The following is a 15030-nucleotide window of genomic DNA, read 5'->3' as shown; positions in this document are numbered from 1 at the left end:
GTCATCAGCTGCCCCTGCCCTTCATACTGGGGTAGAGATGAATGAGTGCCAATAAAAAAAGTAGCAAAGAAGTAAAAGGAGATTGGCGAGGAGGCATTGTTGTATGACTTGACAATCAGACCACTTTACCTGTTATAGCTGGAAATATTCTTGTGTATGTGCAACTGATCAGACCATTCATTGTTTGTTTTAACACATTTTTCTACTGAGCATGTTAATCAAGCAAGTGGGTTGTTAAAGCTATAAATCACAATTATTACATGACAGAGTATGTTATATGCCCTTGATCATTCACTAGTGTGAATCAAATACAGTAAATCAATCATTCATGAATGTATCTATCATTAAGCATATGTCAGTTACATGAAAATAATAACAAAGCAGTTTATGCAACAGTTCAAATGGAGTCTTAGTTTATGCTTGTACATTAAGCTCTAAAAACAAACAAGTAACCATTATATTATTAAAACTAATGAATGAAATGTGAATAACACTGATTATATATAGTCATCATCATCTCCTGGCTCCATACCACTAGGAAGTTGACTTTCATTACTTATTCCATAGCAAGGGTTGGCCTCAGTAGCTATATGACATTTAACAAACACAGTCCTTACATCAGTAAAACTAACTTGTGATCATATGTTGTGAATCACTGGTGTTATTCAGTTCATCATATACAACAATATCATTACCAGCACTAGTGACATTCACACCATAGCAAGGATTAGCATCATTTGTTACATCACCTACTGTCATAAAATGAAATGAAATTTAATTTCATATTCATGGCCTACCTATGTTGTTTGTGCTGCCTATAGATTGAGGAGTCACTAACTTAATACTGGCCTTGTTTCTATACAGACAGTATGAACATAAAATGATTACAAAAATCATGATTAATGTAATTATTAAACCAATAGCTAAAGATACTTGAATTATGAGGACACTACCATCATCCTCTCCTTGAGTTGGAGAAGATGAAGGAATAGTTATTGGAGAAGAGGGGGCAATTAATGGAGAAGAGGACAGAGGAGTTGATATAAAAGAAGGAGAGAAGGGCAATGATGAAATTAAAAACGAGCTATTAGAGAAAGATAAGAGAGACATTATGTATAGTTATAAGTAAAATCTGTAAAAATATTATATATTTACCTGTATGATGATGATGATGATGGAATGAGTGTAGTGGACATTGTTGGTTCTACTGATTCTGAAGGTAGAAAACATGATGATACTTCAGTTTCATTACAATATTCAGGTGAATTGGATCTCAGTAACTGTACTGTGCCCTCTTGAGTCATTAGGGTACTCTCACTAGTAATATTCCCTACAAAATAATTAATTAGCATCAAAATGCATAATGTACACTTACTAAAATTCCAACCAATTAATGGTCTTACTCCTCTCATCACTTTGGCATCACATAAAGAAAGATCACACATTCGTCCTGTTAGATTCTCCCAATAATAAATATCAATATCTTCCGCTGTGTCTTTATATATTAGACTTAACTTATTAACTGCATTTGAATCAATGTATACTCCTACTATATAGCCTGGACGTACTGGGAGATGTTGCCCAATGACATCTAATTCTATTCTAGTACCAATTGCACTTTCAACACCACCAAAATTAGCTCCATACATATTACCATATATAAGATTGTAGACATTACTCTTAACAGGGTCTGGTTTTAATACTTGAAACTCAATTCCACTCCCAACAGTAACTGATGTATTACCAGTGACATGAGCAAACCAATCATCAATAACTCCTTGACAAGAGAAGGTCCATGAAGGAATGAGTAATTGTACTCCACCAGTGAATACACCACCGGTACCATTTGATGAAGGAAGGGAACGAGAGCAGACATTAGCAAGCGTGATTTTACTACTAATCGTAGAGCAGAGAAAAAGAAACAGCTTGAGAAACAGGAACATAGCTTCTTACAAAGCAAATTCGTGGGTGTTGAGATCATGAGCCACACCCTAAAACTCCAAAAAGTTATTTTTTTAATAAACAATAAAAAACTTAGACTATAAAAACTACAATGTATCAGTGTCCTCATATATAGGACCATATTCATTCCACTTTGAATTGTTATTAGCGACATTCCCATAAGTATGGAGCTTAGCCTTGATAGCATGAGGTGGGTCAGGCTGGAAATAAACATGAATGTCATCATATTTATTGCTATCAACCAATTCATAATTCTGTTGTCCCTCTTTCATTTGAATCCCTTCCTCTCTCTCTGTGTTGCATGTAGGACCAGCTGCAGTAATGATTGAGTGTTGATGATATGAAGGATTGACACCCGTTGATATATGAGGATCTAAAAAGGAAAAATAACATTTATTTAAGCTTATTTTGTAGCTATACACTATCAATCAAGTGGTAAACAATCCCTTGCAATTGCATGGGTTAACATAATTAGCAAAAATGCTAACACCTGGAGCTTAATTATTTGCTAAAGATACATGTCTTTTCTATGGGAAAAACATGTAGGAGGATGGAGTATAGTAGAGACAGATATTTGATATCCCATTACAGTATTTCTTTACTATAATTACAATCACACATTTGAATTGCAACCATGCGCATGATGCTCAATGATGTCATACTTTGTCCAGTTGTATTTCTAGCAGAGTCTACTATCGTCTTATTGGCAAGTCTTTCACTACGACATCTCTTAATGCACTTGTAGCCAAACAGGAAAATTAAGACAAGTAAAAGGACAATGATGATGATTAGAAGTGCAGCAACTGATACACCTAAAATGAAAAAGAATTGAGTTGAAGTTCCCCCATTGCTTAGAGCTGTAGGAGATATTGTAGCTGCTGTAGGAGATATTGTATTTGCTGTAGAAGATACTGTAGTTGCTGTAGAAGAAGCTTGTATTATAGGAGAAGAAGCTTGCATTGTAGGAGAAGTACTATGAGAAGGAATTAGCGATGATGAAGTTTTACCTATAATAGATTACATATGTACAGTGAGTGAGTGGGTGAAATCACACATTGCGATACACACACATGATATCATTAGTGCTGTGTGTGTCTGTTTATAGCATAATCCTGTTATCAATTACCTTCAATGGAATTAGTAGTAGTATGGAAGTATTCCTTTGAAGTGCTGCTGCTTGTGTACAGCAAAGACTGTGAACTTGTTATGGAAGTATGCAGTGAAGACATTGTTATCTCAGCGCTACTAGTACTTGGCAACAATGAGCAGTTTGTGATTGCTGAAGTGCTATCATTGCAATATTGAGGATTAGCATTACTTCTTAATAACTCTATTGTGTTCTCTTGAGATGATAGGGTACTCTCACTCGTAATATTGCCTACAAAAATAATAACTAATAATAAAAAACACAATGAACACTTACTGAATGTCCAACCAATTAATGGTCTTACTCCTCTCATCACTTTGGCATCACATAAAGAAAGATCACACATTCGTCCTGTTAGATTCTCCCAGTAGTATATATCAATATCTTCTGCTGTGTCTTCATATATTAGACTTAACTTATTAACTGCATTTGAATCAATGTATACTCCTACTATATAGCCTGGACGTACTGGAAGATTTGCTTGTGAACCAGTATTTAAAGCATCGATTTCTATTCTACTGCCATTAAATGATTCCCCACCTTTTCCATACGTATTACCATATATAAGATTGTAGACATTACTCTTAACAGGATCTGGTTTTAATACTTGAAACTCAATTCCACTCCCAACAGTAACTGATGTATTACCAGTGACATGAGCAAACCAATTATTAATAACTCCTTGACAAGAGAAGGTCCATGAAGGAATGAGTAATTGTACACCACCAGTAAATAATCCACCATTATTACTTGGTGAAGGAAGGAAACGAGAGCAGACATTAGCAGATGCTATAAAATAAACAAATTTGCTTCAATACAAAGCAGAGATAGGCCAGAATCCTTACTTGCAGCAGCCAGAAATAAGGTGAATGCGAACAATTTGCACAAAAAGGAGATTGGGGACATTTCTTTAATCATTGATCTTCACTGTTCAGCCAGACACTGCTGTTCAGCTACAATAACTTTGCATTCCTAGCTAATTTGTCAGCTTGCTTGTGGTTTTTAAAGTATGATATTTAGTGGTGATGTCATTATTAATAACTGGAAATATTATTTTATAACTAGAGCTAGTTATTAATAGTTATTATTTTAATAACTACAACTAGTTATTAATACTAAAATGGCATCTGGCCCTGAAGACACTTTCACTTTGTGGCGGAGCCCTCTCTCTAGCCGTTACGCTAGTTGGGAGATGAGGCACAATTTTTCTGAAAGAAAAAAATTTGGTACGTGGAGACGACTGTGGTTCTATTTAGCTAAAGCAGAAAAGGTTCTAGAGCCCACCATGTTTTCAATCATTGATCATCACTACTTGTGATTCCTTTAGGAGTTGGGGCTTGATATAACTGAGGAGCAGTTGAAAGAAATGGAAGATAATTTAGATAATATCGACTTCACGAAAGCCGAAGAAGAAGAAAAGAAAAGACGTCACGATGTTATGGCTCACGTACACACATTTGCCACCTGCTGTCCATTAGCTGGCCCTATCATTCATTTAGGAGCTACGTCTTGCTATGTTGGGGATAATACTGTTAGTAATATATTGTGCTTAATTATCTAATTGCTACTTTTAATTAGGATTTGATTGCTATGAGAGATGGGTTGGATATTTTACTTCCCAAAGTAAAGAAAAGGAGCATGTATTATTATATTTGTTATATTTGTAGCTAGCCTGCTGTATTGATAGATTGTCAAAATTTGCTAGAAGTCATAGAGACCAGCCTACTCTTGGTTTTACACACTTTCAGTGAGCTAAGAGAGAGAGAGTAAGCAGGGTTATTTTGACATAGTGCTCATGCAGCTTCTTGCCAGGTTGCTCAAAAATTGGTCCCAAGATCCCTGCAGTCACCCAGTACTATAGTACAGGGTATTTTGGCAAAATTCACAAGGAGAGAGTTTTCCATTCTTATAATTTTTTCTGATACGTTTACATGTCCTTATGTTGTATTTCAACTTTGAGCTGATTTTGATCAAATTTGGATTTTTTTATGAATTTTTAAAGTTGTTCAAAAATTGGGCCAATGATCAAAGGCTATAGCCTTGGGTCTTTGATGAAATTTTGTCAAAAATGGCTAGGAGAGAATTCTTCATTTTTATAATTTTTTTCTGATACACATACTTGTCCTTATGCTTAGTATCAACTTTGAGCTGATTCCAATCAAATTTGGATTTTTAATGAATTTTTTAAGTTGCTCTAAATGCCATCTACAGTACTACATGTCAGCTAATGAAGCTGCTGTTTAGCTCACTTAGCATGCTTTGTGGGAAACTCTGACAGCAAGGAAGAGGGAGTGATCAATCTTTTTGTACAATAGACCAGCACAATTAACAACAGTTGGAAAGAGAGCGTGTATGTGGATTAATGACTTATTGGTTGATTTACGTAATCTGGAGCACGCTAAGTCAGAGCTTCGGTTTCGTGGGGTCAAAGGAACGACAGGAACTCAAGCAAGTTTCCTAGTATTATTTAATGGTGACCATTCAAAGGTTAGCAACAAGCTTTTGTGTATAAAAGTTTATAATGATACCCTTAGGTAAAAGAATTAGATAAGAAAGTAACAAAAATGGCTGGTTTTGACAAGTTAGTTAACCTTTGTTTTTGATATAATTATTATTTATTATGTCTACATGATATAATATTTTATATTTTACTCTAGAGTATTCACTATAACTGGCCAGACATACTCACGTAAACAGGATTATAATGTCTTGTGTGCATTAGGAGGACTTGGTGCTTCTATACACAAAGTAAAGGGATAAGTTATACACCCACACAGCATAATTAATGTTAAAATGCATCTGTACGTAGATATGTACTGACATACGTTTACTTGCAAATCAGAAAGAGCTAGAAGAACCATTTGAAAAAGATCAAATAGGTACAGTATAAGACTTTTAGCTATTATGATATTTTGTGTTAGGGTCCAGTGCAATGCCTTATAAAAGAAACCCAATGAGAAGTGAAAGGTGCTGTTCCCTCTCACGCTACCTCATGTCATTAGTATCAAACACACAGCAAACATTCGCTGTCCAGTGGTTAGAGAGATCCCTTGATGACAGTGCTAATAGGCGGCTCAGTCTCTCAGAGGGTTTCTTGACTGCTGATTCTCTCCTGCTTACATTGCAGAATATTAGCGAAGGCCTTGTTGTATACCCCAAGGTTAGATTATATGAATCTACATATAGTTAATATTTTATCATTAGGTTATAGAGAGACACATATCGCAAGAGCTTCCTTTTATGGCAACTGAGACTATCATAATGGAGATGGTCAAACTAGGAGCAAATAGACAAGTATATCTACTAAGCATTACAATTCTGAGATCATCTTGTTTGTATTAATGATTCATAGGAGTGTCATGAGAATATTAGAGTATTGTCACACAAAGCAGGGGCTGTTGTGAAGCAAGATGGAGGAGAGAATGATCTCGTTGAAAGAATAAAGAAATCATCTTACTTTGCTCCAATTCATGAAAGACTCTCAGAGCTACTGAATCCAGCATTATTCACTGGTAGAGCTGCTGAACAGGTATACTCATTAATTACTCTTTATATTATTTGTATAATATTTGCTGTAGGTTGATGAGTTTCTGAGTGAAGAGGTTCAGCCTGCATTATTGCATTACAAAGAACATTTAGATGTTCATACTGCAGAACTAACAATATAAGTACTATATATTACAACAGATTTATATTTTGACTGCGTGCATAACTATTACTGTGTGTATAAAATATTCCACCATTCTGCAGCTATGTCTCAGGCACAAAGCAATGCGGCATATCGATTGCCACATGCATGCATGCCTCAACTGAATCACGTGATAATATTACTGCGCATGCTCAATAACGAAGTATACAGAGGTATCCGGATCGTGTCCTGCTTAAACATGGCTGCTGACGTGAGGAAGGGTGAGCCTGTGATCCATATGCCTACTGAGACAGGAAAACCTGATCCTGAAGACACAGAGGGGATTAGGAACAGACAAGATATTGTGTATTGCGAGTAAGTAAATTCATTGTGGAAGAATGCTGTATAATTGAATTGAAACCACTTGAATAATAATTATTATTGAACTGATACATGCACCTTATATTATTTATGTATATCTATCTATCCTATTATTATTAGTAGTAAAATTATTTTTGTTAACTAGTAATGGATTGGGTGTATCACAGGATCAGTCGGCTCTTATTTTAATGGACACCAAAGATCGTTACCTCAACGATTCACTTTCCCTTACTACTCCCAATCATCGCTCATTCTCTCCTACTCCTCCGCCTTATCTTGCATCACCGGACCCGCGATTAGACCTATCAAATCCTTCATCACCAGAGCCTCCATTGGAGCCATCAGGTCTCTCTACTCATTTCCACTCTGTTTCATCTTCACCAAGTCCTCCTGATTCTCCGCTCATCGATCCTGTCACTCTCTCCCCTAACTCTCTCTCTTTTAATCATCTTCCTCCTCTACTCATTGATTCCTCACTCATTGATCCTTTCTCTCCCGCTAACTCACCAGTCATTGATCCAGGCTCTTATTGCCAGCCATTCCCACCTTTAGAATCGTCACCATCAGCACACACGTGCCTCCCAAAGCTAAAAGACTTTGAGATTCGTCTGGAGAGACTCAGTAAACGAAAGCTTGCTCAACTCCTCAGACCCAAGAAAAGTGTAAAGAATAATGACTTTGTGCTGGACTTGAGCTCTGAAGAAGATGAAGAAGACGTGCAAGGGCCAGCAGTATGGCACCCAAGAAAGAGAAGAGTTTACGTAAGCTAATAGTGCATGTAGTATATGATAGGTCTTACATGCATTGTGTAATTTATACTTGAATTTTACTATTAATTTTTGTTTTGTTGTGTAGTTTATTGATAGTGATGATGAGGAGGAGGAGAGAAGTGTTTCAAGAGATGAGTTGTATCACAGTCAATTGTCTAGTTCAATACACGCACTGATGGAGTTTGCTAGTGGCAGCAGCAGCGCCAGTCCTCCTGTTCCTGCTCAAGTTGTACTTAGTCCAGACAAACCAAGAGAATTAGGGATGGAAGAGACAGAGGAGGAGGAGGAGGAGAAAGAAGATATGAACGAAGAAAAGGAGGAGGAGAACATTGATAGTCTTGATGATATGTCAGCCAAGTAAGTACATGTACAGCTATACATAATATGAATGTAGTCACAGAGGACATTCTTACACGTGTGTGACATTCTTACATGCATGTGACATGCACATACATTGTACGATAATAGAGTATTTGCAATACATGTAATTTAATATCTATTTTTTGTAGTAGGAAAGTCAAATTTTCTAGCCAAGTGACCCTCCTACCTTCGTTTCTACCTGCAAAGTTGTCTTATGGAAAGTCTCAACGAAGACAAAAACAACTGAAACAGCAAAGACTTGAGCAACAAGAAGGCAGTGATGGTGTCCGTGATAACGAAGACACTCCTCCACCTGCTGACTTTTATCCGTTCTATCTACCCGCCCCTATACTAAAGAGAAGGAACGGTGATAATCCTACTACTGAGGCATCACGGCCAAAGAGGTCCCGTACTGTTTCTTGGTCTAGCTCCAACTCGGTCGCTGATCCTAGCTATTCTCCTGTCTCTAGGAGGCAGTTCCTTAAGGATGATGGTGACGTTGTGACACTTAGAAAGAAGAAAAAGAAGAAAGGGAAAGGATTTGTAGGGACAGCTTCATCATCAAGAAGGAAATCCCCAAGGAATCAAAGCAATAAGACTTCTACTGCCAATCGCGAGAAAGAGCAAACTCCAGATTTGACATGTACTGAAACTACTGATCTAATGGACGAGTATATCTATGATGGTGATAGCATTTGGGATGAAGAGTATGAGCAACTCTGGGCAGATGATAACTATGTTGATGTGGTAAATGCACACCAAGAGAAAGGCTTTCAAAGATTGGACAGGCCTAGGAGAACGGTATGAGCTCAAGTTAATAGCATAGCAATGCCTTTATTGTCTATTATCACTTATAGAATAAAAGGAGTAGCGACTTGGAACTTGGTGATAATCCACTTGTGTGCAATCGGGGTTGTCAGGTAAATGAATTTTTAAAGTTGTATGCCATTAAAAGTGTGAGATGATTTGAATTACAAAATCTACAAAACAGCACAAGGCCTAGCTATATCATACAGTACATGTACATGTATTTTGATATAATTTTTTATCTTGTTATAATATTTCTACACGTAGGTCCCTGATGTTAAAGTCACAGGTCGTTTTTCAGGAACTACTGGCACTTACTACAGGGGTAGGCGTGGCCCGGTTCCTAATCTTGATGCATCAACTCAGACTGGAGTAGATGGACCTGTTCATTCTCCGTCTGCCAAAGTCTTTGAAGATGCCAGGCGACAATTATCAAGCGAAGGTCGTATGGGAGGAGGGTCACTGTGGCTATTGAAAGAGCCAGTCTATTGTAATTTAGCGAGTAGGTGTGTTCCAGTCTGCACTAATCTCACCAAGATACTGAGAAAGAAACACAGTGGGGCTAAAAATCTAGTGGGCGTGGTCAACAATGTATTGGGCGTGGTTGAGGATGAGGTGGGCGGGGCTCCACCGATAGAGTTGCCTGAGAATATTAAAGAAATGCTTGGTAAACTGTGGAATTTGTTTGTTGAATTAAAAGAGGTGGATATCGAGTGGCCTTTCTGGAGACAGGTCAGCGTGTTAGCCATTGCCATAAACCGCATCTTCTTATTGTCCTCACGTGAATTTGACACTCTTGTTACATTCAGAACTTCCAGATACAAGTATCACACGACTGGTGTCTCGTCACTCCTTCTTGGTCGAATCATAGCTGACATGAGTCTTGTTTTTAAAACCCTCGTCGAGAGCATCAGCAGCGACTCTTGTACATTACCAGAGAGCTTTAAAGAGTCCCTCACCACAGGGTATAAAATGGCTGGCTATGTCCAGTTCTTTATTAAGACTGGGTGCCATGAGCCTGACATTTCTCTCGACGAGTTCGTCGATGATGGTGGGGAAGAGTCTGAAGTCAATGACAGAGATGAGTATCTTGCCGAACTTGCCGAGTCCAAGCTCAATATCAGACTGACTGAGGCAAATATACTGGAGACGCATCATTTGATTCATGCAATTGTTCCCAAAGTGTTGTCTGATATCACTTCAATTGGTTTTTATCCTTTTAGGTGTTTGCCTTGCGAATACAAGTATCCTATTTTTAGTGACAGTTTTATTACATTTAGAGTCGACAGAGCCTCTAAGCCTCCATACTGTGACATTTGTAAATTACCTCTCCCCAGCCTCCAGAGCTATAAAGCTTTCTTTTCAAACCTCACTAATCATCACTGGACCAATCCGTTCGCTGCTTCACGCAGTTTTGAGAAAATGAAATCAATAATAAGCCACAGGACGACTTCTGTGTCTGCATCTTCCCTACCTCCTAGAGCAATCCCAGCCAACTCTGATTCTAAAGCTACCTCATTGGATTCTCAGGAGCAATCAGCAGATGGTTCTTCACACAGAGAAGATGACTCAGAAAAAATACCAACCTCATCTTTGGACGACCTTAATCAAAGAAAGCGTGCCATGTTGCTGCAGGTTAAGAATTCTCGTCAGCGAGCGATTGATTCTCGGCTTTATGGGAAGAGCGATTCTGATGAGTTCTACGGGAGGAATGAGAGAGAGAAGCTCAAGTCGGACAGTAGCAGTCACTTTGTGTCCGTTTTGAATGTATTAAGACATAAACGTGCTCTGAAACGAAGACAGCTCCAGCACCAGTTGCAGTCACTGGCCAATAGACAGAGTAACGGCAGGAATTTTGTTACTTTGCGCAATATTTTAGCTGCAAGAGGAATTGGGACTCGTAGCACAGCGAGTAGTGCCCCTAATGAGAGGCAAGTGTCTTCAAGGCCAGGCTCAGGTGATAATTCTCAATTATATTCTCCATTGACACGAGTACTGAAGGATCTGCTAAGCCCTGTTGTGATTCACCCTAGCAGTGCATTGGGAAGAGGTTTCAATAATCATAACTTGCTGCATGACGCACAGTCATCAAGTGGTGATATTACTAGTCCTAGCAGTGGTCCATTAATTTTACAGTCCTCAAGTGGTAATATTACTAGTCTGCCTAGCAGTGGTCCATCATCAAGTTGTGATATTAATAGTCTGCCTAGCAGTGGCCCACAATCATCAAGTGGTAATATTACTAGTGTACCTAGCAGTGGCCCATCATCAAGTAGTGGCATTACTAGTCCTAGCAGTGGCCCATTAACTACAAGTAGTAAGTGCTTTATTATTATTAAAAATTAGATGGGATTGCTTTCATAATGTACATGTCATTATGCTTTGTAGAAGTTTGGGCTAAATTGGATTTTTAATATGTTTTAAAGTTGCTCAAAAATTTGGTGTACTCTTAGGCTTACTACTGTAGTACAGGGTGTTTCATCAATATTGGCTGGGAGAGAATTATCAATTTTTATAATTTTTAAAATGTGGTATATGCATGTTCTTTATGATGTTTATAAAGTTTGAGCTGATTCACATCATGTTTGGATTTTTTTATAAATTTAAGTTTCTTCAAAAATTTCGCCAAAGTGAATGGCTATGTACACAAGAGAATCTCTTTATTATTCTGATAATAGTTATTTTTTAGTATTATTATTTATTGTATTTTTTGTAGGTGGCACTGTGTCTTTGAGAGCCGGTTCTTCTTCACAAGTTTCCACATCTTCTGTTAGAGTATCATATAGCTCGCCTCTTGATACCCTGTTAGCATACTATAGAAACAATAGACTCAGTAATAGTGGCAATGCGAGTTTCAGTAATCAATCACTTATCCCTTCATCCAAGAGTGGACGCAGTTCTCATACTGTTCCTAGCTCTCGTACTGCACATAAACCTCGATCATCTCAAAAGTCAAAATCAGTATCTGGTGGCAATCCCTCTACTAGTAATACATCTAATCGATCTACTAGTTATTCATCTAGTAGCATTCCATCTACTCGTAAATCATTTACTAGTGCTCCATCTACTAATACTAGTCACCGATCTACTAGTAATATATCTACTAGAATTCCATCCACTAGTAATTCATTTACTAGTATTCCATCTACTAGTACTCCAGTCACTGGTGCTTCTTATTCTACCACTTTTCCTACCAGCACTAATGCAGGTACTCGAACTGCTAATTTCTCATTCATGAAAGAGGCAACTCCAGCTGCTACTTCATCCTTTGTCAGTTTAAGTAGCAGTTCTTTGTCAAAGCCTCATTATTCTAATTCTACGCTTAAGTTGCCTTCAATGATGAGGGGTTCTCCCAACACTATCTGCTCCACTATACCCCCATCAGTATCTCATTTGAGACCACTGGCTATAAGGGAAGCACACATGCCAAGGGAAGAGGTCCCACCACCTGCTATATACTTAAAAGTACTTGAGAAAGCTAAATCCAACACTCCACCTGCTCCTCGCAAAAAAAGAACAGAGAAGGAACGGCCTTCCAAAATGAAAGATTGCATGCATAAAATGCGAGGCTTTGGTAAAAAAGGAGGTGGTAAAAAAGGAGGTGGTAAAAAAAAGAGAGGCAGCTCCAAGGCAACCGCTGATAGACCGAGTGATGAACCAGGAGCCCCTCCACCTCTTACTCAATCAACTACTCATGCAACTGCTTCTACTCTATCAAATGCTGTTACTCAATCAGCTACTCATTCAAATGCTGTTCCTCAATCAGCTACTCATTCAAATGCTGTTCCTCAATCAGCTACTCATTCAAATGCTGTTCCTCAATCAGCTATTCCTCATTCAAGTACGCATGCTCTTGCTCAATCAAGTACTTGTTCAACTGCTCTTGCTCAGTCAACTACTCTTGCTCAGTCAACTACTCATGCAACAGCTTCTACTCATTCAAGTGCTGTTACTCAATCAAGTACTCAATTAACTGCTCTTGCTCAATTAACTGCTCCTACTCAATCAAATACTCATGCAATTGCTTTTGTTCTATCAACTAGTCATTCAACTCCTGCTCCTGCTTGTCTTATGCCAGTACTTCAAAGCTCTCCTTGTAATTCTACTGCTTCTGGAGATCTAGTAGCTAGTGTTCCAACATCTGTATCACCAGCAGTTTTTGCTCTTGCGACTGCTTTACTAGCAGTTTATTCCACTACTGGATCAACTGTTTATAATGCCAATGCTGATCCTCATGTATCTGCTAGTAAGAATATATCTGTTGGACCGCTGAACTTCACCAGTTCTACGGAATCTACTACTAGCTCTTCAACAGTTACTTCAGCTAGTGCAGTAAATCAAACTAGTGCCTCATCTGCTGTTGATTCTACTAGCAAAGGAATCTCTCCTACCACACGTAGTTCATCTCATTTTACAAAAGCTACAGCAGTTCCTCTTACTGGTAGTTCTCTCACTACTAGTACTACATGGTGCACTACTGCTAATCCTCTCACTGCTGCTGTCAAACCTACTACCAATCCTCTTATAGTTATTGGACCTCTAACTGCTACTGATCCTACTCTTGCTGTAGCCCCTTTGGGAACAACTGGCTCTTCTAATAATATTTCTGTCACTAGCACTCCTAGCAGTTATTCAGCAACTTCTCTTTGTATTTCTAATTCATCTGTTCCCAGTCCCAATGTAGCTTCTAATTTATCTCTAGTGAACACTTTATCATCACCAGTGGTTGCTCCTTTATCTCCAGTGACTTCCTCATCCTCTCTGGGAACAACCAGCTCTTCTTCTAGTATTCCTGCCACTTCTGTTTGTATTCGTAATTCACCTGTTCCCAGTCCCAATGAAGCTGCTAATTTATCTCTAGTGAACACTTTATCATCACCAGTGGTTGCTCCTTTATCTCCAGTAACTCCGTCATCTCCAGTGACTTCTTCGTCTCTAGTAAATTCTTCATTTCCAATAACTTCTTCATTTCCAATAACTTCTTCATTTCCAGTAACTTCTTCATCTTCAGTGACTGCTTCATTTCCAGTATCCACTTCATCTAATCCTAGGCCTATTACAACAGTAGCTCAGCCTCCTACTAATAATGTTGCTTTAAATCGTAACAAGAGTATCAATAAATCAGCAGAGCAGGCTCCTCCTCGAACTACCTCAGTCTCATCCACTTCTCCTTCTCTTTTTTCAAACGTCTCAATCACTAACCTTCGCTCTCCTTATCTATCAAACACCAACAACGATAAGAAAATAAGAATCTACTCCAACCCGAAATCATACAATGGTCTCACGTCTCCAGCCCCTTTCCTAAAAAAAGCGAAGCTCTTGCTCTCAGTCATTCATCGTGACGACTGCTCTGAGGCTGACATCACAATGTCCCTCCCTTCAGATTTCACTTTCCTAAAGTCAGAGATAAAATCCTACGAGATCCGTTTTGCTTGGGTGGCAAATAAGAGCAGTTTCTTACCGGAGACCTGTCGTAAAGCTGTCTGGTTTTCGCTTGGTCTGGTGAACGTCGAGCCGGGGTATAAGTTGCCTCTTACCGTCACGATGCATAATCTGAGAAAGGACTTATCTCATATACTTGTTGTTATAGGACGGATAAAGCAAAGTCATGTTGTACTCAGTGATATTAAATTTGTATCATAGCATTGTATTCTTTTAATTCTATACTGTATCTACTTCTCTCTTCCATGTGTTACATGTATTATTCGTTTCGTTAATGTTTAATGTAATCAAGCGTTCATGAGTAAGTTGGGTGTGACGTTAAATAATTGTGATCACCAAGATGGTAGTTTTACTTAAAATAGTTGAGCGTCTCATATCAACAGAAATTGTTATCATTAATGATATGTTTTGAAGTTACACTTGGGGGAGATGAAATTCTGATAAGTAGATCTATATGAATTGGAACCTTATAAATTCTCAAATTTGGTTCACAAGACACGAGGGTATGTCACAAAAATGGGGTTTGTGGGTTG

General features: G+C 38.3%; 3 protein-coding genes across 8 annotated transcripts in view; 2 read left to right on the top strand and 1 right to left on the bottom strand.

The window, feature by feature from the left end:
- Positions 1-4113, bottom strand: part of LOC109580484 (uncharacterized) — a 6120-nt gene extending 2007 nt beyond the window's left edge. The window contains exons 1-7 of one of the 5 annotated variants that reach the window (XM_019993707.1): positions 3955-4112; positions 3569-3898; positions 1376-1558; positions 1156-1330; positions 798-1084; positions 633-752; positions 310-586 (exon numbers count right to left, since the gene is read on the bottom strand). In XM_019993707.1, the coding sequence (XP_019849266.1) occupies positions 498-586; positions 633-752; positions 798-1084; positions 1156-1330; positions 1376-1558; positions 3569-3898; positions 3955-4027 (1257 nt within the window). In that variant the 5' untranslated portion in view covers positions 4028-4112 and the 3' untranslated portion in view covers positions 310-497. Of the gene's footprint in view, positions 1-309; positions 587-632; positions 753-797; positions 1085-1155; positions 1331-1375; positions 1655-1961; positions 2336-2624; positions 2970-3088; positions 3341-3385; positions 3899-3954 lie in introns of those variants that run through there. The other 4 variants (XM_019993708.1, XM_019993709.1, XM_019993710.1 and 1 more) reach the window with 4 other exon arrangements.
- Positions 4114-4208: 95 nt separating this feature from the next.
- LOC100641035 (adenylosuccinate lyase-like) lies at positions 4209-6858 on the top strand. 2 transcript variants are annotated; one of them, XM_003384514.3, is made up of 12 exons: positions 4209-4379; positions 4437-4640; positions 4688-4732; positions 4777-4856; positions 5425-5596; positions 5644-5690; positions 5767-5857; positions 5919-5988; positions 6031-6269; positions 6314-6403; positions 6462-6638; positions 6688-6858. In XM_003384514.3, exons 1-12 carry the CDS (start codon positions 4230-4232, stop codon positions 6775-6777), a joined length of 1455 nt encoding a protein of 484 aa, XP_003384562.1. In that variant the 5' UTR covers positions 4209-4229; the 3' UTR covers positions 6778-6858. The 2 variants fall into 2 exon arrangements, with proteins under 2 accessions (XP_003384562.1, XP_019849264.1); XM_019993705.1 differs by having other exon boundaries at positions 4246-4335.
- Positions 6859-6991: 133 nt separating this feature from the next.
- LOC100640912 (uncharacterized) lies at positions 6992-14856 on the top strand. Its single transcript, XM_003384513.2, has 7 exons — positions 6992-7112; positions 7264-7879; positions 7974-8245; positions 8398-9049; positions 9106-9168; positions 9323-11372; positions 11772-14856. Exons 1-7 carry the CDS (start codon positions 6997-6999, stop codon positions 14696-14698), a joined length of 6696 nt encoding a protein of 2231 aa, XP_003384561.1. The 5' UTR covers positions 6992-6996; the 3' UTR covers positions 14699-14856.
- The last annotated feature ends 174 nt before the right edge of the window (positions 14857-15030 follow it).

This window comes from Amphimedon queenslandica, unplaced genomic scaffold, assembly GCF_000090795.2.
Source record: "Amphimedon queenslandica unplaced genomic scaffold, v1.1 AMPQUscaffold_13490, whole genome shotgun sequence".
Lineage (NCBI taxonomy): Eukaryota > Metazoa > Porifera > Demospongiae > Haplosclerida > Niphatidae > Amphimedon > Amphimedon queenslandica.
The sequence above is the reverse complement of the archived record's forward strand: the minus strand, read 5'-3'. Positions and strand labels throughout refer to the sequence as shown.

Coding starts and splice junctions, on each gene's coding strand:
- LOC100641035 (XM_003384514.3), top strand. CDS start 4,230: ATGGCATCTGGCCCTGAAGACACTTTCACTTTGTGGCGGAGCCCTCTC. Junction 5,691..5,766: donor AAAATGGCTGGTTTTGACAA/GTTAGTTAACCT, acceptor ATTTTACTCTAG/AGTATTCACTATAACTGGCC. Junction 6,404..6,461: donor AACTAGGAGCAAATAGACAA/GTATATCTACTA, acceptor AATGATTCATAG/GAGTGTCATGAGAATATTAG.
- LOC100640912 (XM_003384513.2), top strand. CDS start 6,997: ATGGCTGCTGACGTGAGGAAGGGTGAGCCTGTGATCCATATGCCTACT. Junction 9,050..9,105: donor TGGACAGGCCTAGGAGAACG/GTATGAGCTCAA, acceptor TATCACTTATAG/AATAAAAGGAGTAGCGACTT. Junction 11,373..11,771: donor TGGCCCATTAACTACAAGTA/GTAAGTGCTTTA, acceptor TATTTTTTGTAG/GTGGCACTGTGTCTTTGAGA.